The sequence below is a fragment of the Bombus vancouverensis genome, chromosome 12 (assembly GCF_051014615.1).
Source record: "Bombus vancouverensis nearcticus chromosome 12, iyBomVanc1_principal, whole genome shotgun sequence".
Classification (NCBI taxonomy): Eukaryota; Metazoa; Arthropoda; class Insecta; order Hymenoptera; family Apidae; genus Bombus; species Bombus vancouverensis.
The window spans coordinates 3,156,974-3,182,343 of NC_134922.1; the positions used below are offsets into that span (position 1 = coordinate 3,156,974).

General features: G+C 34.9%; 1 protein-coding gene across 1 annotated transcript in view; it reads right to left on the reverse strand.

Moving 5' to 3' along the window:
- Positions 1 to 25,370, reverse strand: part of nAChRa7 (nicotinic acetylcholine receptor alpha7 subunit) — a 176,469-nt gene that overhangs the window by 45,508 nt on the left and 105,591 nt on the right. The window contains exon 3 of the mRNA XM_033348481.2: positions 11,895 to 11,939. Coding sequence (XP_033204372.1) covers positions 11,895 to 11,939 — 45 coding nt within the window. The remainder of the gene's footprint in view (positions 1 to 11,894; positions 11,940 to 25,370) is intronic.

The following is a 25,370-nucleotide window of genomic DNA, read 5'->3' on the forward strand; positions in this document are numbered from 1 at the left end:
ATTGTTATCTCGAGAAGAAGTCGATGAAGCTACGTAACCGTCTCGATGAGATGAAAAAGACCAAAAGATAAGAGATAAAGCTAGGCATGGGTAAACAACAGTTCGATCGCGTTTCGGTTATACATACATTTGCTGAGAAATTGATATCGCCAGATTGTAAAATACTCCCGAATAAAGATCTTCGAATAATAGCTACGTAATTATTGAGTAATAACTTTACTTCTGTACTTCTTTCATTTATTTTATTACTTACTTTGTTACTTCGCAGTACTTTTTGAAAATTCATATCCCGTTGATAATCACGTATCATTGTTTAACATCATGCTTTGAAACGCGTGTATTTTTCAGCTGGTTTATTCTGTTCTACTAATGGCAACATACTTTTTAGGACTTTATCATTTATATAGTAAAACTTTATTTCGTTTTATTACTTTTATACATAGCAAGCAATATTCTTGTATATACATATCTTTAGAATGAAATATTTTATGTTTAAGTTCCCATACTACTGTAAAATTTTATGTAACCCATAGCGAATCTAATTCCATATTAAAGCAGTGAATAATTCTACATAATAACATTTAAAAATACAAAGTTACATTCTTTTCACGTTCGACGTTTCAGTGTTTTTAGTTTCTTAGTATAAATTTGTTTTCACAGTAATTCTATTTCGCTGTTTTGATAAATATCTTCATTTAATTTTAATACCAAAAAATATGATTAATGAAACTTATTTTATTCCTAATTTTACGTTTTCGTGTCTTAAAGAATTAATTTAGTTTGCCAAATAATTTTCTCAAGCGATTTTCAACCGCGCATTTCTTAATTTCATTGTGCCAAAATCGATATACAGAAGTTGCGAACGGCGCTAGATTAGAACTTGATGTAAACGAGTGAACGTATTTACGAACTCAGGTAAGGAGCATGAAAGAGAAGAAGAGCTGTAGGAATTCCACGACTAAAACAATCTTAAACATGTTTTCGACACATGTGCCAGGGCAAACATACCACTCGTGTATCTAATTATCTACTTTTAAAATCTAGAGAGTATGAAATTTTTACTTCTAATTCTTGCTTTCATGTAAATTTGATCTATCTTTTAGCAGATATTACAAACTTATTGTTAGTGGATATACAAAAACATGCGTAAGAATACTTTTAATTTGTATGGTGTGTTCCCATTTATGTTAGCAACCTGTGCAATTTCTAACATGTTTGTGCATGTGTGGTACATAAAGAGAAAAAGGAAAAGAAAAATAGCGATTCGTAAAGTCGCTGAGTAACTTGGAACCAATGTAAGGCACGTCAAAGTGAAATTGAGCTGGGCACGTAGAGATGGGTTATTTCGCACCCCAAGTTTACAATCTCTCACGGTTTCGTACCTTGACGAATACCTGGCGAATTTTCTCGAATCAAACACAATTCATTGAGCGCCCTTCCGGTATTAAACCTTGCGGTAGAACATCGAAGATTGTTAAGCGATAAACTAATATCGGACATGCAAAATGAACGTCAATTGAAATAATGACTCGATCGTTTCTTGCATTTAGCGTAAATACGATACGATTGAATTTCGGAGGAATAGATTTTCAACGGTGAGAAGGTTGTCCACATAAAAAAGGAAATATGAAGGTGAAGTAATAAATACTACACGTTAATTATTGAAATTTTGTAAAATTTATACAGATATAGTTGGTTTATCTTCGAGCAGAAAGCCGGAGACATTGGAAAATCGAGAAAATTTTAGAAATGACTGGTCACAGAGGAGCCGAATTGCGTGAATTTACGGCAAATAGGGTGAAATTTTGCACCTTCCGTTTACAATACATCACTGGCTTTTGATCAGGGACCACGAACTCATGGCGTAACTCAATTCTCGTTGAGAGCTAGTTAATACACTCTCGATTGCTTGTATGACCTGAATTTACCCCAAGTGCCACCCTATATGTATAAGGAATATTTGCTCGCTTCTCTGCGGATGCCAAACCGTTTGCAGGAAACATGCTTCTCTTTGAATAAATATCAGTAGTATTAATACGCTTGATATTTCGCGTATGTGCCTAACTCATGAATCTTTGCATTTTTCTGATTTTCTAATAAAATTTTCGACTGATGCCCAGTTGGATAAAAATGTAATATTTTAATTTGTTTATAAGGTAATATTGTTAATACGTTATTATATAGATCAAAGTATCATTTTATAACACGGCTGACTTTGAATTTGATTTCCTTAAAAGCTTTTTCAATATACATGCTTTTCATAAGAGTTAAATGAGTTTTTGCTTAAGAGTATCCTCCCAAGAGTAATAAGATGTATCAATTGCATATAAAAAGGAGGAATCCTAAAAATAAAAAGAAAAAATGAAAAAATAAAAAAGGTGCAAGATTCACGCAGCGTATTACAATTCTACTAAAATTAAAAGAAATTATAACAATGATTGAGATTTATAATTAAAATTACTATAGAAGCAACTGTGAAAGAAGAAAAAATCATAAGAATAATCGTATGAGAAAATTGCTGATAATCGCGTCCGAAATCTTGATCAATGAAAGACTATGCTTCCCAGTAATGCAATTGGGTTTAATTTAACTTTCATTTAAACGAAATTCTAAGGATAAAACTTTCTGGAACTTACCTTTGATCTCCATTTACTGATAATCCTTTTAAAAATGGATCCCTTTAAATCAAGAAAATTACTCACATTACATAGCAACGATGCACCAATGATCTTGACCTTATATTAACCGCATCTATAAACTTTAATTAATGTTACACATGGCAGAAGATTATACTGAGATTTTTGCGAAGTATTTCTTATTATTCACGAATAAAATAAATAAAATAAATTTTCATCGTGTATTTTAAAACAGCTTCTCTAATATCAAATTTTTGCAGTTTCTAAAGATACCAATTACAATACATAGGTTAACATTTGAATGACAATAGTTTTTTAATCAAATATGTAGGCGATATATAAAGTGAATACACGCTGATCCGCGCCAATAACATATCAGCCCGATAAGGTGCCCTTAGCGGGGGTTACCAGGGAATATCAGTCCGTCTCAATTGACAGTGGCAGGCACATTAACGAACCTAATCAAACGAGGATTCTAGCTGCCTGTGGTGCTTCTGACTCATCTCGTCCTGTCATTGATAGCTGTTAGTTAGCAGCAGCAATTGCACATTCGCTGTGTGCATAGTATACAGATGAAATGAACTAATTGAAAATCATCTTCGATTCGTCGCACCTTTAAAAATAGGAGGTTGACAACAATTAAGTATTTTAAAATACAAGTATCCAATACGACCGGATATTAGGAATGAAAAATCGATAACCAGTTTTCATCCGGCGCAACACGAGCCTAAATAAAAATTTAAGAAGCGTAAACAATGAATGCCGAAAATAATAAAATTTCTTAATGAATTACATCTGTAAAGCGATGATAAAACGGTAGGGTTTTGTATAAAACTGAATATCATTTACCGCACATTCTGTTGGAAAATTTCTTACACGGGCTAAGCCTAGCGGATTATTCTTTTATGAAAACAAGGAAGAAGAAAGGAAAGAAAGAAGGAAAACTTGTTTTCGTCGTTATAGGGGACACTGTACGAGGCAGGTTGAGTAGCAGACCTTCTTTTTCCTCTCTCCAATCCCTCGGTCCATCTTTCCTACTCATCTCTCTTAGGTGAACGCACAAAACTGGGGTGAGAAACGGAAATAGGGACGCGATGGAGGCTAACAGAAGGGTGAAGCGAAGCGAGGGAGGCATAGTGAGATAGTAAAGAGGGAAAGAGAGTGCACCTAGCGCTGACTTCGCTCATAATATCATAGAGCCGTTAAAGCTCACAGACACGCGAGTACTCCGCCTACTCGAGTCGTGCTCCACTCTTTTCTAGTGGAGGCCAAGAAGTTACACCCTACCGAGAAGTTCATTTCTGCAATCGTGGATTTTCACGTAACTATGTACGTCCCGCTACGACTGCGTTAGGCGAATGCACTTCAGTCTTGCCTCGGAACTACTTCGTTGATGTCCCGATCGAAGCGCTTCTGAATTCTGAATTTGCTAAAGTAGGCTAGTACCTACCTCGTGAAACTAATTTGACCAGAAAACATTTTTCTATCATTGACAACATAAGAACTAAAGAAGGTGAAGCGTTTCGTGCCGAGAAAAATGCTGCTTGTTCTATTTAAACTGAAGATCGGAGAACCCATTTTCTCTGACATATCGTGACTAGACTCCAGATGTTTATGCATTTATGGGTATCGTAAAAGTGCAGAAACGTACGGAACGTACATAAAACAGAAGCTAATAAATTATAAAAAGGAATAATTCTAAATACAAATCGAAAGAAGTATTGATAAAATATATGAAAATATAATTTTGTTTCCTTTATGAAATTACAATATGACGATTGACAAATTTCATTAGCCGTAACTCTTGGAAATCGTGTTAAATCAAGAGACGGACGAGATATCTCTGATATAATGAAACGGACCTGTCGAATTCGATAATCAATTCCCCCAATCAAATTTGATGAATCTGATGTAGTATTAAAATTCCAATTACGATGGAAATTACAAGACGGGCTTCTCAAACTCAATAGCTGATAAATTCGATATCAATTGGGCCGTAGTGCATCCTTGATGGTTAATTGAATTACATGCATCTTAGTACATCGTCTACAAGTGTTTTTGCTCGTTTAAGTAACTGCACTTGACTGGTTAGAATAATTGCATCGAAATTTTTTATATCTCGCCACATTTTAAAAATACCGAAATTTTGTGTAACAATTAAATGGCTGTGATGCAAACCTTAATTGAATACATAAATATTTGCTCTATGTATGAGTATTGTGTAATATATTGGATTTAATGGACGTGTAGTAAATGTTTTAGTAAGATACAACGTGTTTGTGCATATACGTTTTCTGTTGGCAAGATTTATGTCCATTTATTATATACTCGTCACAATTTTTACGCTTTGCACGTTCCTGAAAATCTTCTAAGCTTCATATATATTGTTTTTGTTTGAAGTGATTTAGAATCTGGAGAGCAGTAATGGAACACCGTGAAGCTTTCTCTATGTACAAGGAAACACCTTTCTGTATTGTAGGATTTGAGCAAGTTTGAAAAATTGTTTCAGGAATTCATTCGATATTTGAGTATAAATAAAATAGTACTTATTAACAATTAACATAAATTTACCAATTTTATATGTCATATTTAAGAATAAGAAAGTAATTCAAATATACTATTCTCTAAATTCTAATAAAGATAATAGTAATAAAATAGAAATTCTATTTTTGAAATCTTATTTAAAAGATACAAGAATAAGTGAAATTTTTTCGAGTACGTTTGACTTAGATATTGACTTAGATATACAAGAAATTATAAAATACACTAACCTATGTGAAATATATAGATGATCATTTTTCAATTTAATACGTCTTATAGCTTTATATCTGCTCAGTGAAGCTCCTGATGATTGATTCCTTTGCAGTGTCGGTTATAATAACTGTCGACACAGTTACAAGATTAAAATTAATAAGCAATTACAACATATGCTGAAGCTCGGTTTGTAACTAGCATTTAGCTTGCTAGGCTGCAATCAACTAATTTTGCCTCAGAAGTCAAACCAACATCTTTACATATGCAAATCGAATTAACTAATTGCATATTATTCAATAAAATTATACATATAATTCATTAAAAAAATCAAAAAGTCTGAAAATAAATTTATAAGCAATAATAGTTACTTGTACTTAATAAGTAATTTAAATATTATAATTGGTACAATTAGTGTTGTCTAAATGCCATGCAAAAATGGGGAACTAGAAATGGCGCCAAACGCATTGTCGTTTCCCACGCTTCGCGTCATAGTAGTGGTAAGAGGTGCTGCATGAAAGAATCGATAAAAATAAAGAAAAAAGTAGTAGTCGAAGGTCAAATAACCAAGAAAATGTTCGCCTTATTAATTACGAGAAGCAACGTCGTGTCGTGTTGACGTTCGCTTATCAACAAATGCCGGCGATACACTCGATTAGGCGGTTTTTCTTAACCTCGTTTTCATTGCGTGACGACGTAAACCGATGCTTCGTGTCGAATGAGATTTTGATACGTTCGAAATTTATTTCACAGATTAGTTAAAGTCAATACTGTGGTAAAGTGCTTATATGTACGATCACAAACAATAATAACTCAAAAGTTTTTTTCTATTGTTATATATACGTATAGTGTAGTGTAACCTAATGCAATATATTCTTGTTGGTCCTCATACATTTACTGAAAATATGGAGTTTACAGATTAAAATTGTACAGTGTCCGAATCTTTCCGTGGCCGACTGTATGTATGTACTTGCGTTTATTTCGCGAATAATAATTGTAAGAAAGAAGAAAGAAACATGAAAGATGAACGCGACAGCAGCTGACCTGAAAACCTGATGATACATTCGATCAATTAGTGAACATTATTTTGGTGAGTTATTATATTATTCATATCATTTGTCTATAAATTTCGAAGCTACGAAGGCACGAGATTTATATGCGTGTTTTAGTACGAGCTGAGATTTATATAGGTTATGTCCATATTTTCTATTTCTTATAAATCATACTTCTTTTTTACCTGCAAGGAACTGAATGATTTGGAATCTGCTTCTATAGGCAATTTCTAGATATCGATAAAATTACCACATTAGACACACGATGTTTCTTTTCTCCCTAATATCGGGGTTATCGGAAAGTCCTTTTTTGTCAGCGAGATTTTTTCGCTTAATCTGTCCCCTGTATATGATTGATTGCGATGGGAATCTCAGGGAAAAGAACTTAAACGTTCCTTTGACGTCAAACGTAAAAACAGTGTAACAAATTCTGGATGATCGTTTTATTAAAAAGTTGTTTTCGCGTACATATTCTATATCAACAATTATTCTGTCGGTACTCTAGTCGTCTAACATTGTAATTACGGTATAAATACGACATTGTGGGTGTACTGTAAATGCATTCGAGTCTTTAATAACTAATCAATGTACGACCAGCTAACATGGAATCCCTTGCACATATGCAAATTACGGGACACTTGGTGCATGTTCGCTTAATACGTATTTCTCGCGTGCCAATGTGGTGAGAACTCGGGAATATGGTACGTACCTTTGCATTCCCTATCCTATGATCTCAATGAAAACTATGCAAATGCGACGTAACAGTGGTTGATATAGATTCACGGAGAATTAGCAGGATTTGAAGACGAAGTGCATAATATTGTACTTCACGTTTTCACATTACCCGCACTTTCGTCAAGTCCCTTCGTATCATATTTTTATTTGCAAAATTGAACTACTATTGTTGTTTTAAAATGGTAATTCATTTGTGTTTATCTCAAAGAAAATTGATTTTATTAATATCGTCTACGAAAATTGTTTCTTGTTGATTAATATCTGCGTATCCAAATTTTAATATTGAAAGTTTTTGATTGATTATATCAAGGTTTCCAATTTTTCAACATATTGATTTTTGTTTCTAAAGGGTAATAATTTAAATGGAAAATAGATAGTTTAGATCACATGTCTGTATTTCACTATTTTGTATTACTTCCCCAAGTCTTTCAATGTTCATATTAACACTAAACCGGCGCGGTCAAATTGACCGCTCTCGCGACTTCTACACAAATTTAACCATGTTTAAATTTTATGATATCGCTTCATAATTTCCGACTTTTCCTGAAACATGCATACAGTATATTTTTCGGTAATTAATTTTAGTTTGCTCTCTTATTTTCTGAGAAAAATTTGTACTCTGTCTTGCATACCGTAAGCAGTCATTTTGACCGCCCGACAAAGTATGTTATTCTCAAAATAAATGCAATCAGTACAAAGAAAAGGCTATTTCAAGGTCAGATGACAAACAAAATCAGTAATAACAAATAATAACAGCTGTTACACCCGCTGATAGCCACCAGCAGTCAAGATATATCAACTCAGGTGCATAATAATCCTAAGGAACCGCCACAAAATTTAGCATTTTTTACAGTTTATTGTTACAAACATTTTAAAAGTCGAGAAATTTCTTAGGGTTATTGCTCATTGCTATAAAACACGGGAAAAGCTTTCCCAACTCCACCCTTGAGTAACCGTTGGTGGAGAACGGTCAATACTCATCAATATTTTCGTATAAATATCGCCATCAGAGATCATATTTTTACTTGCTATTGTCTTTTCGATTAGAATACATCTCGGTTTCTAAGTCGATTAGTCGATTTTGTTAGTAAGTCGATTGATCGAATTTGTTATCTCTTAAACGCAGGCAGAAAGCATTTCAGAGTGTTTTGTGTAAAGTTGTTATAAAAGGAAAAATAAAGCATATCAAATTTGACAATAACTTTTGTATTCCGTGCATAGTATTATTCTGTGATAAATATTTACCCTAGAAATGTCATGATTTTTCAAAAAAAAATTATAAAAAGAGAATGACAGACGTAGAAGAAAACCGTTCAGTGTTATCGTTCACAGCAGAAAGTGAAACTGGGCCCGATGGAACAGTTTAGAAAGAAATAGATGCAAGTCCCAAATCTGGCAGGACATCAGTTCATAATATTTTTAGGGATATGTTAAACGGCATATAATGAAAGGACAAGTAAAGACAGCAGTTTATCTTATCATTGATCACCGTATAAGGGATTATATAATAAAATATACGGAGGAAGAAATATTTAGGGTATTGGAGACTAAGAAGGAGCTAGATGCAACAAAACTAGATGCATTTATTGCTCTGCTATATGCCCGCGGTGTATATCAGGCAAAAAATTTAGATGTCTCATATTTGTGGAATAAAATTTTGAGACCTGCATTTTTTTCACAAATAATGGGCAGGAATGACTTTGCTGAAATTATGAGGTTTATACGATTTGATAAGAAGAGTGAAAGAAGTCACCGTTTACGAACCAATAAATTTGCAATGGTATCTACAGTATGGGGCCAATTTACAGAGAATTCACAAAATTGTTATAAACCTACTGCATACATTACTTTTACATAAAGAATCGCGGGGAAAAAGCCATGCAATAAAACTATCAACAAGTGCAGATTCATTACTACAAAAAACTTGTCAAGTAAAAAATTGTAAAGGTTACAAAATTACGAAAATTTATTTAAGATGCGGGAAATATTTATGCGGCAAATGTATATTTGATAATAAGATAATTTGTAAAAAATGCAACAAAGTTGAATAAGATATCTCTATATATATAAAAGTGTAATTCTATTTAAGTCTATAATTGAAATTAAATAAAAGTAAATTTGGACGAAATTTTATGAAGGTTCATCATTTTATATACATTTAGTTGTAAATTAACCATTATCTAAGTTAAATCATAAAAACTATTACTTCTTTAATCACCGGTTATTTTGACCGCACACGATAGGAATAGGTATACACGGTAGCTTTAGTATTAAGGAAGGTATATATTAAAGGTATATATTAAGGCAAGCACTCTACTATTTTCACATAATTGCATAAATCAGAAGTTATATACTGACAGAAGAGCATTTGGATTCGATCGTCCTATTCTTCTTTGCTGAAATACAAATATATTTGATAGAAATGCTATCAGGAAATATGTAGGACGTGGTTTCGATATGTGAAAACGTCAAACATATCTTGAATATCTCGAAGTCTTATCTCGGAGTTGTTGAATATCTCAGTGACTTACATTCAAAAAGATATCAGGCGCTGCAAGTCAAGTGCAGCTGTGCATTAGGTTCTCTCTTATACTACGTGCACTTGACATCCAAAGGTAGACGAAAAAGATTAAAAAGCGACGAACAAATACTTTTCACTTGTTTATGTACGATTGCGTTTCTTTTAGTAAAAAGAGTACGCGTAATACGCGGATTGAAAGTGGAAATTGATCTTAAAAAGGAAAGAAATAATCTAGGTCGTTTAACTTTGCGTGGAATTAATTTCCACAAAAGTCAGAATTTGTATGTTACGTTAATCTACTTGCATGTAATCATTTACATTGTGCTTTAAAATTAATGGTATATTATCTAATATACTTAATGAATGATTACAACGTTTCATGTGTTAGATATAGGGGTTATTATTCCAGCGAAATAGAATCTTACATTAAGACAGTTTCTGTTTCCAATCGCCACAATATGGTCCTATTTTTTATTGCTATTATTGAGTTACAATTAAATTGCGATATGAATATGCATAAGAATTCTACTGTTCCATAAACGCAGAAGTCTCCAAAATTAAGTCTACGCGTGTCCTGGATATTTATAATCATCTATTCAGTTTCAATCCATCTATCGAAAACAGCTCACGTCCGATGATGTCAAAATCATCGTTCTATTTGTAATCGTTCGTTCAATTTATCAACGTCCCAGATCATCTTAAATATTAATCTCTGAATCGTTGGACGACAATCAGCGGCAGGGGATTTGAGGATAGAACGGTGCTTCTGTCCTGTTTTAATTGTTAACATAGGTCGCGGGAATGGCCGGTCGATTTGTCAATCGGGCAAAACATCATCGTCGAATCGTTAACTGTGAATTTGGGTCATCGTAAAGTCGTTCATGGCGCAGCTTGATAGAGGTGGATGAGGGCGAGGATTGACGAGGCATAAGCCGTTGGAAATGAGCAACGACAAGCGTTTTAAAGTGCGGTTCGAAACCTCCTGAAAGGAAATATTACGGCAGTCTACCCTAATAAGGGTGCGCCACTTCAGCCACCTTAGTGAGAGTACCTGTTGCCCGTGACTCTATTAATATTATAGTTCCAGTTGATAAGAATCTATTATGATCACGATTCGAACTTCGAAATAATGTCACGTGATATTTCCTTTATCAAATTGTAGGTTATTCCCATGGAATTAACTCATTGCTTCTAACACTGTCGCTTTACTATATCGCTAGGAATTCGTGCATTTTATGATAATCAAAGATGGCGATCGACTTTTGTAATTCATTATGATCAAGCATTCAAACTTTAAAACAATATCACGAATTATTTTACCAAGTTCTAGATGTCGAAGATATTCACGTGGAATTAACACCGTTGGAAACTTTATTGAGTGGTTTGAAATTTGTGTAATACATATATACGGTAGTCAAGGACCGTGATTAATTCGGCCAGGGCTTTCTTGCACAATAATTTATTGATTAATAGTAGTAGTTTATTCATTTCAACTCATTAGCTGAGAAATTAGGCTTGGTTACATAAATTGCAATATAGGCGTTATCTTTATCCCATATTATGCCGAATTTGCTTTATATAATTATTTCTTTGATTATTTTTTGATTAATAGTATTAATTCAAATGTGCAGCAAGGTCCAGGTTTTATGATAATCTATGAGAATTGATTTATTAATTTTTAATAACACTTTTTTGGTCTAAAGGTCACATGTTTGCCTATTTGGAGAATTGATCGAAATATTCGGCATTTCGTGTAAGTCACATGTTAAATACGAATCTTATGACTTGTATACGCAATATTAAATTAATGGTCTCTCCAAATTGTTATGTCATTGATCAGACTAAATTGTTTCGCGTACTCTTTAATATATTTTCCTTGTAACGTGAAATATCTTTCTCGTAATGGATTTGACTTCATTCCTGTTTGTTGAGTAACAGGAAGTTCTATTATTAGGAGATCACAGGACTATCCAATTATTTCAATCTTATGAGTGGGTTTTTTCCCGGATTTGCTTTATTTTCCAATTATGCATCCACAAACGTGAGAGAAATTGTTAAAAATTATTTCTCTATTTTCATCGTAATTATCGTGTGAAATTAGCCCGTCAAATTTCTAATTAGATAGAACCTTTTGATATGTATGTATATTGATAAATATCCATATGTATTGGTAATATGTATGTAAAAAAAAGGGCTTACCAATTTCAACCAGAGGTTCGTGATGAGCAATTGGTTCTTCTCGTCCTAAAACATAAAAAATATCAATTATACGTGATTGTTATTCTAGCACGGATAAATCAAAGCAAAACATCGAATATTTCAAACTAAAACATTATTAACCATTTCAATTAACCATTTCATATACAAAATTGTTTTAATTAACACTAAAATAAAATGCTTTAAGAATCACTCTAAAATACAAATGAAGTGTTTTTAGGGGTAGAGGGGACACAAAAATTAGAAAAGGAGATTTTGTAGCAAAACCTTGAAACAACAAAACTAAAGGGAATTGTTTTAAATAACTGTTTTTGAAACTTAATCCTACTTTTTTCATTTAAGAGAAACAAGAGAAATCTATTTTGTACCGTTGCTTCTCTATTCGTTGTAACAAATACAATCTGCTCAGAATTTCCTTAACGAACACGTTTTCTTCCTGCCTTTGACGTCGATTTTAAAAGCAGTTAAAGTATTTGTGAGAGAAGAAATAAAACTAATTATTTTGTGACGTAGAAGCTCTCTACTTTTTGGATACGAAACGTCTTCGTTACTCGTTAGCTTATTTATCGAGCTCGGTCGGGATTACTAACTAGGTCGAGGCAATTAATAAAACGCAATAAGTTGGCTAACTCTGTCTTTATTCTTGACCAGTGATGAGAAGGAAAGGAAATCTCGGCTGGTCATTAATAATGGCGAAAAATAGCTTCGCTCGTAGCTGCAGGCTTTGGCAATTATCTTGTAATCATTTATCGAGTTTCGTACCTATTTATGATTTGGATCTTGTTGGATTTGTGAACGTCGCGCCAATCTAAAGAAACAATTAAACGGTATGGTAGACGCCGCGATATAGTGTGTTCATAAAATCGATCAGTTCGTTAAAGCTTAAATACATGTTGAAGATATCTGGACGACTGAATTAACAGTAATTTGAGAAAACGACGATCTGAAACTTCCAGAGTCACTGGTGAAATCCTTTTCTTAGTAATCTACGTTATTTTTCTACTTGCTTTGTGTTCTATTTTTCAAATTTCTCATTCCCTGAAACATTTTCTCATTGTTATAATTTTTCCTACAATCTAGAAGCAATTCCCTGTGGTAAAATTATTTTTACAGAAGTTTTTCTAAGTCCCAATTTCATCACAGTGGATTTCACGTTAGTATGATATTACCGAAAGGAAGTCCGTGGGGGTATAGATTATTTTCTACCACTGCTCCAGGGTAAACTCTAAAAAGTCACAAAAATAAGTAGTTGGAACCGGAAAGGAAATATTCACAGTAGTCGCACAGTTCGAAAAGGGCATCATACGAATGATTGGATCGGAACAAACAGTGTCTATTAGGTTGGATTATGGAATGGTCGAACAAAACTTAAGCTCGATTTAGCGTTTGGTTTACCGCCAGATCGGTATTTGTGATAATGTTAGGCCAGACTTAAATTGACCTTAAGCTCTTTCGTGTGTAGTAACGTTAGAGAAAATTACGGACGACAAGGCTTGCCATGTAATAAATGTTTCTTTTAATCCGAAGATAATTGGTTTAAGTGGAAGCATTGGTACGTGGGGGCAAATGGAAAAGAATTTTCATCGATGATGAGAATCTTGCAGCGGTTTCAAACTTTTGCTAACATAAACTACTCTATAACTTTCGATAACACTAAGTGCTTAAACAGGAACGTAGCTTAACGTAGCTTGACGTAGCTTGACGTAGCTTAAGAGCTATGTGCTATAACTGAGGTAGATTAGTATAGTAAGTCTTGATATTTAATAAATTAGACAAACTTTGTTCATCTTGTTAGTCGATCTTAACCGAATGCTTTGGTATCATTATTAATTCGATCAATACCTCTTTATAATTACCTCACGAACTCAGTATGCTTTACCCTATTTATTTTCGTTAGCCGATTAATGATCAGTCGAAAATGATAAAATATGCTTATACTTCAAATCATACACGAATTATCTGTGTTTTTCTATTTCTGACTTTTTCTAATATCTAATTTAAAGCGATTTTCCAGCGTGTCTTTGCATCATATATCACAAAGGTAACAATCGGTGCTTCATCTTGCTTCTCAACGTCGCACACGGTGACAACCGGACGTTTCTCCAGTCTACTTCCATTTTCAAGAAAAGTACTGGAAGGTTAGTTTCGGGCTTATCCTTTTGCTCGGCCGTGTGATAAACTGTTTTTCGATAATTGGATCTTATCGTCTGCTCTCACCTCTTTCAAACAGCTCGTGGAAATCATTCGAAAAGTCCTCTAAATCCTTGCGGTTGTGCATTGCGCTTCTTGTATATTTACAGTCTATTTAGAACTTTTCATTGACGCTGTAACGTTTTTATCGATTTCGAATTTTCCGAGTTACGGAGGGAACTGTATTAAGCTTAAAATGTAATTTTCCATGGACTCACAGGCTCGTAATATCTTACTTTTTATCGAATCATACAGTAAATTATTTTTTAATCCGCGAGGGCACGTTATGCCCCATATCACGATTTCGATGTCAAATCAATATGTATTTGATGTAAGTCGACGGAATAGGAAGGATAAATGAAATTTCTATCGCTTTACTAAAAATTCTTTGATGTTTTCTTTATGACCTCGTTCCTCCCCCTCGTTCTCATTTTCTCGTACTTGCAATCTGGCAAAGGGTCTTGGCCTTTTTTCTTTTTCTCCGTTGTTTTTCGAAATTTTCATGCTTTCCAAAGTCTTGAAAGTTTAAGAAGATTATAGCTTCAACGTCACAGGACGTTTATCTTCGGATGGGGAGAGAGAGAGAGAGAGAGAGAAAAGAAAGAACTTTGACCACGACATAACAACACGAATAGGTCAGAATTGCCTTAGTTGGTAGGATCTTTGACTGACGAAAAACTCGTTTGTCTTTTGCTACGTTTCCTGTGCTTTTCCTGATTTCTTGGCTGCGTTGAAGAAGGAAACCGCACGACGCTATTTCTGGCTGCGGATGTAAATGAATAAGGTTCTTCCGTTCGCGAAGAAGCGAGAAACAAACGTTATTTATACCGAAGTAATACCTTGAAATTTATTCGCGACCGCTCACGGAAAATTTCAGATCCTTTAACCTGCTTAATTTATCGTGGGAAGAGGTGTACGATGGAGAGACAAATAAATTCTAAAAAGATTAAAACTTCTTACAATCATCCATGCAGGAAAAGAAAGTAAAATTTTCGCTCGTTATAGTGCAGCAATCGTGTACGGTTGTATCTGGAATAACATAGGAAATTTATTCGTGAAGGGAAGTTCTCTGTTGTACGATTTTGTTATCGGTTATTTGATTTGATTCTGCAAAGATATATTCAGGGGGCTACTAGAAAGTTTGATTTATGTCCGTCTTCTAGAGTACAACTTATTCAGATTATTCCGATTTTATGGAACAGAACGGAGAGAACGATCAGAATCTGTTCTAGCGAACTAAACATTGCCGCAGAACATTGCGGTCATTTCAATCACCGCCCACAAGCTCTCTAACATGTACAAGAGAATCTTGATATCGCTACTTGACACGTGTACTCCTTCCTAGATTTGCCGTGACCCAAATTATTATCCTTCCGGTTTAGAGGAATTTATATTTTATCGATACGCATTGCGTATCGATCTCGAGGATGTTCCTATTATTGAAGCACATACAGATATCCACGCGCGCACAATACAGCATATTTTGATGAACTTGACACTTCTGAGAATCAAGGAATTATTCAATGAACTTGGAGTTACAAATGTTCAGAATATGAGTATAGTAATCTTTTATCTTATTAACACATTGTTGACCGGTCACGAGTTAACTCGTGTCTTCATGCCCAAACGTTGCCGACCGGCTACGCGTAAACTCGTGATGCGCTTTTTTCGCATCAGCGTCGTTTTCTCAGTGCGCTGTTAGAGATTATACAGTGCAATTGTTGGTCGGCATACCTCAAGCTGTGTCTCTCGCTTTCAAGACCCGTCAAGTTGCGTGGATTAAGTGGAAATCGAAAAAAAATTATTGCATATTACATATTACAATATATATGCATATTACAATAGAATAAGCACATGAAAGGAGTAGATCGTGCAGATCAGTATTTGGCGAACAGCAGTATTTTACGAAAAACTTTAAAGTGGTCCAAAAAAATTAACATTTTTTCTGATAAATTGTACCTTGTTTAATGCATATAAAATGTACTGTACCCATCTGCCAGAAAATAAAACAAGATAAAAAGAATTTCTACTGGAAGTAGTTAGAAAATGGATAACTGGATTCCAAGGAATGCAGCATTGCACCTGACGCTTCTCGAATTTCTAAAACAGCTGCTTATAATGATACACCCTTCAGGCTTTCCGGACAATTATGAGACCACATCTTAGAAAAAATATTCACTGGTAGAAAAACAAATCTGACTAGAGCTTGTTGAGTATGCTCTTCAAAAGGAAAACGCAGCGAAACTAGGTATATTTGCAAAAACTGTTGTTTACCATTACACGTAGCTGATTGTTATACTGTTTATCATACAAAAAAGAAATATTAAAAGTTGAATAATACATAAAATTCCACATCCAATTACAAAATAATAGTCGGTGACATGAGATAAATTCTGAGTAAAATTACCGGTCAACAATGTGTTAAAAGTGGGAATTTGTAACAAATCGAACAAGGTTTCGTACAATTAGCACGGTCCCTGACAATTTTAAAATATAGAAACGAAGTCAGAGTGGTATGTAATTTCCAAATCAATGGACGTCGATTGACAGAGCTACCAAGGCGACTTTGCAAGGAATTTGCGACTCGAATCCTCAGAAACTCCTGTGGGAACATGAATCGCAAATTCGTCTTTACTGTGCCGCGTCTCTAAGTTATACTACACCTGAATATATATACTGTAACGAAATCGTCTCTGAGGATATCTTTTTACTGCGTGCGCCGTAGTCCCACTATACCTCTCTTGGAACTGAAAATTCTTCGAAAATGCGTCTTAAAAATTTCAAAGGTTCGGAAGGCTCTTCGAGAATTATATGCGATACATGTGGGACATATCTTTCGAATCGATATTATTTCGACGTGAAACTTCTTCGTTGATAGTTTCGTTTCCAGGTGTTTTTATCTGCATACGAAAATATCTGAGGAATATAAGAAATTTAAAAACAAATAGAGGAATATGTTATGTAACTGAGGAATAATATTATAGTTTAGGACTTTGGTAGGACTTTAGTTTCTTACAAAATTTAAACTTGCTTTAGGAATAGAATTTACAAACGCTTGGTGTTCACAAACGATTGGCGTTTTCGAATTCTAATTGATGTTCACAAAACCATGATTTTTGTTATTTCGTTCATGTTGAGAAGTGCGCGAAAACAATTATTAGAATTTTATTAATGCTTCCTAGGAAACGTGAGGAAGCATCGAAGAAAAGGAAGAGAGAGATCGTTGACAAATGTACCGTGTACAAAATACATAGATGCTTCTTGAAGCTTTATAGGTCAGAATGCATTGTTTGTCAGACTGTTGAGGGTGAGAAGCTAGAGTAGTATGTACATTCATGTAACAGCCGAGCAATGGCATAACGTGTCGTAGTAGTCATTTGGAGAATGCCATAACGTCGCGTGGTCAATTTACGTGTTCGGCTATGATCACATGGCGATCAAAGGACGTAGCGACCTCCATTCTGTGAAAAGCGATTCGTCTTCGATTGTTGTCAAAATAGTTTAAGCTTCTCGCCCTGATTTATCGCCGCATAAAGGTATGCGTAACATTCTCCTAGATAGATTCTTACGGAAGTTGCGATTTTCTGATTAAATTTCGAAACAAGCGAGGCTAAGGAATTCTTCGGTCGCACGATGTCAGAAACAATGAATCGGTTAAAAGATGAAATTCGCTTAAATTTTAAAGGATCTGCAACTTTAAGTCTCTTTAAGTGTGACCTTTCGTAGGTAGATACATAATATCATTGGACTAGGTTCTAGAGGGAGTAATTCTGACTTGAGAGTCGATGAAGATGTCCTGTCAATAGTCGATGTCACTATCAAATTAGTCCCTCGAGCTGGCGAACTGTGTTTCAGTTACTGTCATCGCGGATGTCGTAGCAACGCCTTGCCGATAATTGCCGATGACGAAGAGTTAATCAGACAAGTGCAAACGGTACCCTCCGATTTAATTATTGTATGATAATGCTGTAAATTGACGAATATTCGTTGTTAACACTGTTACGTTAAAGCAAATATTATACAAGAAAGACAATATCAGAAATATTCTATATAGCGTCGTATTTTGTCAAGTTACAAAAGAACAATGATAGAAATTATAATTAAAATGCGTGTTGCACGCTTGGCTATAAAAATTTAATGTTACATAATAAACGGCCACTGATTATTCGAGCCAACATGAGACGCATAAAATAGGAACCATCATAGAGCCAACTATAATCAATGAGATGAATAATAAATCCAAACTATTGAGAAGTATCGCGAAACTTTCGAGTTTAGAAGAAGGTGGGATGAAAGATCGATCGTATAAAGTCATAGATATGAACAAATTACATTTGATGGCAACGCGAAATAGTTTGATAGGAAAATAGAACAAATCACGGAAATTTCATTGTACAGATGCATTGGATCTCGGAAATCCGTAAAATGGGGCAAAATTTGCACTACGTACACCCCGTAAATCACGCTCGCATTTGAATCCACGTATGTGTACAGTATCGTAGATTAGAATTTCAATTTATTGTGCAGGCGATGGGAAGTTAGTTCTCTGAACCTTCTGCCTTACATATCTCAAGTTCTGGTCACCGGATACATAGGAATGCCAACTGATTTACAGTTTTAATGGGTTCTGTAAGTTGGGAAATGCAGGTGGCGTTTGCCAGTAATGTACCAGGCTGTTACGAATTATATTTAGAGAAGTCGATTCCGTCAAAGTGAATTCCGAGTTGCTTGAAGCATGCTACTAGCTCATTTTCTATTAAAATGTCGTGTCGAATTCACCAAACTTATTTTAGCTACACTTCACTTGCACATACTTTGGCGAGTTTAGAAACGCACGCACAATTTGACACAATTCTGTTTTAGATTTGCTCCGAAGAAAATAAATATATGTATATGTCGGAGATGAAAGGACACCGGGGCCTTCCTTTGGAATTCTTTGGAAAACCCCCAATATTTTAGCCTCTATAACTTAATTCGATTATAACTGTTCGAGATTTGTGATAATGAGCTTGGGCTCGATGCGACAACATTTCGCTGAACGTAGCCGCGGTCACGGGATGAACGTTGGAGTAATTCTATAGCTCTCCTTAAAAGAAATAGTTGTAGCGGCACGCGACAGTAAACATTCCAACGGTTTTTGTCCCGTGGCTCGCCACAAACAGACCCTATTCTTCGGGCAAGACGATTACCAGATGTCGATGCATCTCCACAGTACATGTTCAGCCAGCCTGAGGATCCGTTATAAATCTTAAGATTTAGTTAACTAAAGTCCTTCAAACAGGCAAACAGTCTTTGTCTCAACTACGGGAAGATAAGGGAAATCTATTTTTCTCACGAACGATGCTTCCCGCTAGCAACTTTCCCTCAAGGGCGGCTAGCATCCTTCTCTAACCACCAACATGGAAATTGTCCAATTAACAGCAACGTCAATTTTCCTCACTTTCCGAACGAAGGCATCTCTCTACGAATCCAATGATCTCGTGTCCTTAGACACACCCCATCATAGTTTTCCTCTGCAGCATCATCGTGACGGAAAGTTATTCTATCATGAGGTCACATTAGCGAGTTACTTAGCGTCTTTACGCTCGGTGGATATTCCACGTTTCAACAGAGAATTAGTTTAGTAATACTTGTACCGTAGACAAGCGAGTCGAGTACGACTTGGGCTTTGGAAGAAAGCGCATTCTGTTATCCCGTTGACCGCGAATTCGTTATTGAACCTAGGATCATTGTCATTAGCTTCTCGAGTATCTAATTACCACGGTTACTTGTCAAATTCTGTAATAATCATATCTGCATTAGTCAATACATTCTCTATTGCATAACAACAATGTGTAATCCAAATGAAGATTCGTTTCACGCCCCTAACCCTAATCATAATGTGAACCCGACATATAAATAAAAAGAATTTTCCACAACTTCGTATTTTTGCCTTTCTCTTTACCATACTTTAATTTCTCGTCACTTAGAACATGTTTTAGCTCTTCACTCACGGCTCAACAAAGAAAAATTAAAGGCGCAACTACTTGGAAACTTCTACTTCTGAAAACCCCCCAAAGAAACATTTCTTTTTTATGATCTTTTTTGATAGGAGAACTTTTAGATAGAAGAAATTGCGCTAAGTTGTGATGTTTTATGAAACGTACGATAAGACGCCGTAATGATACAGCTCAAATCCTTATCGTGTGATTTATATTAACGATGTATGTGTCCACGGGCAAGACGTATCCCGCAAAGCATTCTTATTGTTAGAGAAACGTTTAACCTTTTTGAAACAGTATCGCCATGGTTAAGAGGTAAGCAGAATTTACTTCGTCGCCGACCCCGAACTTGAGTGGCGAAACCGCCGGTTGATCTCTCGTGTCTAACTAGAAGTTACACTTGTTCTACGAGAATGTGTTCGTGTTTTCTCTCCCCTTACCTTTCTACACCCGCTATCCTTTTTCTTGTAACAACCACTTTGTTACTCGTGATTTTCGTTAACACCTGTAGATTTCTTTCGTGCGTCACAACTATTTTGTGATTTCTGTGTTCCATGGCACACAATTCCTTTTCTTATTCCTTTCGTTTGTTTTTAAATGGCGAACGTGTTGAAACTTTGAAACATTCTTGTTCAAGTAATTAACAATATATAGAGCTTTATTTCTCCTTTACATGACTGTTATTGTTAGTAATTCATCCCAAGAGTATGCAAATTTTTTATTAATATTTTTACTCTTACGTTTATTGCAATAGACATTAAAGGAAACTCGTAAATGCCGCTTACAAATTGTAGGATAAGCGCAGAACTGTCGCTGATCTTGTGTTTCCGCCAGATGGGTCAAATATTAATTTTTATTTTAGAGACCTTCTGGACAAAGAAAGTGGAATTACCATGGCAATTTCCCCGGGGAAACGTAAAAGTCTTGTAACTTGTAACCGTATGTTTTTCTCTTCCGAGTCCCTGTTTCTCTTTTTGTCCCCTCGCCAGGCTTCATACTTGAAAAAGCTAAAACATCGTACATAAGTGAGCAACAAGTTAAACAATTAATGCTCGCAAAGTAAGTGAGGATGAAATAAGCGTGTCACGGCTACAAATGAGTTTTAGCTGAAATAATACTTCGCTAAGTGGTATTAAGATTCCGAATCCAGTGGCATTATTTTAATTTCTTCCTTTCATTTTCCTGCATCTTCTTCTTGTAGGCAGATGCAACGACATAGTATCGAGAATAATTCGTTCAATAATGTTATATAGATAATTAAACGAAAGCCAGCCGCCACTTTCAAAGTTGTCTGCTTGAGAATCTATACAAGTAAAATCCCTATAATAAAACTAGAAGCAATAATTCAATTTGTCCGAATTCAGTGCTCCGTTATTGGGCAAATATTTCTAATATATAGCGCTCTTCCAGTCACATCAGTGTACTCAATATTTTCTCCGAAAGTTAGACTGAACATTTAAACAGAAAAGATTGACTTGGGGAAGCTTTCTAGCGAGTATCCGAACACGTGAGATAGGAGTAGATGATATTTTTCTTCGCTTCTCAATGTTAGCTGATTAAATGTTTCTCGTTTGACGGCTCGCGAGCTCGCAACGCCAACATTGCAATAAATTAAAGTACAAATAAATCTTATCTCGTTCCAGCCAGTTCCGAGTTAATTCTAGAGAACGAAATCTGCTCACGGCACTTCCATTCGATCGAGAACCCCCTTCTGAACTTGTTTCAAACTTATGTTTAGAGTTTAAGAGGAACTTTAAGCACGATATAGCAGCCAGTAAAGAGCTGTGATTGTGTGAACTTGAATTTCGTGCTTCTGCATCGGACGCAGCTTCTCTTCCCCCTCCTTAAGGAACTTGAAAACATGCCAGTGCATTTGCAACTTCTTAACGAATTGATTGCACTTGATCCATTCAGACTTACCGTTGCCAGATGTCTTATGCAATAATATACAAAGTTTCGAACATCTTCAGGAGCCAATCTATAGTTCGATACCTTAAAACTTTGTATTTTCATAGGGACACGAAGAGCAGTAAGTTTCAAGGGACCAAGCATTCTACGAGATTTGTTGCTTTGCTAGTCAATGGTATTTCGGTTGTTATTTGTGAATCCTATTAAAAGAAGAATTCATTTTTTTATATTGTCGTATAAGCAATTATCTAGAAAGTAATGGTGTCATTTTGATAAAACAGTAGATGAAAAGGAAATGTGTGGTAATAGCTCATGTACTCTTCGCCGTTCCAAGCCAATGATGGTTTTACGTGCAAGTTGCAGAACCGTGGTTGTATTAGCAAGTTACAACAATAACGAGTCAATTTTCGGAGAAACGTCTGTTTTTTTTTAGCAACGCGATGATGCGTTGAACTTTCCATCCCTCCAATTACACCTTAACAAACTTTGTGAACGCTTATAAACACGGTTAATGAAAACCCGATATATTTGACCGTGACAACGTCGCTGGTTAATTTTCACGAGTGACTTCTTAAAAACGATTACACTGATGGCCGTGCGATGAGAAAGCACTCGGCGAAGGTTTAATTCGAACATGGCCACGATTTAAACTCGCGAGGTTAATCTTCCGGAATGCCCGACAGCGTTATATCCCAGTGAAATAGTGCCGGCTCGAAGTGAAAGAAATTCGTTCAACGCAAACTCCAAATTTTCTCAAGGTTATACACCGGAGACAGGTCACCGGGAATATCTAAAGGCGAAAATATGCGGGATCCTGGGCGCACGTTCCCTCCTTTAACCCGTCCCAATTTGAAGACGATCACAAAGCTTTCTTGGAACTCCAAAACTCAAATACGGGATCCTGCTTTATCCCCAGGAACTATTTCGAATTTAATTCATTCGATAGTACGATACTTTTTAGGATCGCTGCTGCTACTTTTAGCGTGTATTAGAAGAAATATTTATCGCAATTAATTGTATTGAACCATAGTATAGATATCGAAAGGAAAACGCGCTACCAGAAATTAAATTCAAGATGATTACTGAATATCAACAACTTTGAAAGAAATAACGATGAAAAGTTCGTTGCTGTTTTTAATACTTTATAACGAGATGGATCATGCAAGGTTCTTCACACAGCTTAGTTTATTTTATATTTTATACTTTACATATTATATTATATTTTATATCTTTCTCGTTGTTTGGTTCTTTTACAACTCTTGTGACAATTTGAAAAATTATTTCTGCTTGGTGAAACGTACAAATTTTATAGGCTTTGCTTCGTATCATATTTCTACTAGTCACAAAGCAATGACGTTTCAATTATCTGGCATATAGGCTTATTTTTAAATTCGCTAGATTCTGCTATCTTGTCTAACTTTATAATCATGGAATACGAAGATAGTTCATTTGAATTTCAAGTTTCACATCCGAAATCAAAGAAACTGCCTGAACGAATGAGATTCGTGATATCTTTGTAAGCTCATTGTGAAATAACGACGTACTTCCTATTTCTATTAATGTAAAGGAAATTTTGTACACGTTCCTTTGATTAAGCTGTCGCTCGCTAGGAATTAACATCATTTATTACTTATGGGACAAGACTGCTTTATTTGAATTCGTGGAATCATCTTTCGGCGATTGTACTAGGATATATTGTTAATTTCCCTTCACTGTACAAAGTTTAATTACTAGATATGAAAATTTCACTATTTCCGCTTGCTACCTTATCTATACCATATACAGTGGCTCACGAAAGTATTCTAACGCTTACACTTATATATTTCAATTAATAAAATGAGGTGTATTAACTAATTTGTTAAAACAATTTGATATCTATAGTGACAAGAAAGATTACATCAATAAAATTTGAATATAGACAGAAGTTATGATACATTTATTAGAAACATTCATGATAAGTGTCTCACAAAAGTATTCGAACGCTGTAACACTGTTGATAGTTTTTCATCTTCCTTTACACCGAATGTAAACATCATTGCTAAATGAAAATATTGGTACGTTCACTTGTTGTTAGGATATCGTTTCAGTAACAGTAACGTAAAAGTGTGCACAATAGTATTTAAAATGAATACCAAAAAGTCTAAAACAAAAAAGTGTGAAAGAGAAATAATATTCGGATTACATGAGGATGACAAATCATATAACGAGATTGCCGGAATTGTGTACAGAAGTAAGTCCACAATACATTATTACAATCATTAAAAAGTGGAAGAGTGAGGGAACACTTGCAAACAAAGCCCGATCAGGTCGGCCAAAGAAATTGACTGGAAGAGAGAAGAAAGTTATCATTTACAAATTAAAAAAAAATTTTACTACATCCACTCCTCAACTCGCAAGTATGGTAGCTGATATGTTTCATAAAGAAGCCATATATTAATGCAGTAAATCATAAAAAATGATTGATTTTTGCAAAAACCTATATTAATAAAGATAATTCTTTTTGGGACAGTCATCTTTTCGGACGATGGTCAAAATTATGTGAGAAAACCAATACGGAATTGGAAATTCAACATTTACATCAAACAGTGAAACACGGAGGTGGCTCGGTCATGGTGTGGGGGTGTATGGCTGCCAGTGGCACCGGAAATTTGATATTTATTGATGGAATACTTGATAAATATAAGTATTTAAATATTTAAGAAAATAACCTATAACGTGCCCGTAAATTAGGATTATTGGAAGATTTTCACTTCCAACAAGATAATGATCCTAAGCATACTGCTAGAATTGTGAAAGAATGAATCGTATATAACACAAGTTACCACACATGTTAATTACTCCACCGCAAAGTCCAAACATAAATCCGATTGAAAATTTATGGGCTGAAATCGGAAAAAGATTAAATAAATTTCAGATAATCTCAAAGCAAGTATTGAAAGATAAAATTACAGAAATATGGAACTCCGTTGAGTGTAGTTTTACAAAATCATTGGTTTACAGTATGAAACGCCGATTAAGACACACTATTGCTGCTAAAGGTGGTCCAACAAAATATTAATATTAGATAATTTAATAATATATGTAGCGTTCAAATACTTTTGTGAGTAACTTACAATGCATGTTTCTAATAAATGTATCATAACTCCTACCTACGTTGTTAAATCCTTCTCAAATTTTACTGACATAATCTTAAGGCTTCCATCTGCTTGTCTAAGCAAATTATTTTAATGTGCATTATTTCGGCCATTCAAGTTTGCATATGTAAGCATTCGAATACTTTCGTGAGCCACTGTACATGTAGTTACTATGAGGTGGTATTATTATATGTGTTAGTTTATTAAAGAGACGAGTGGTAAAATTGTAATAGTCAACGTATATT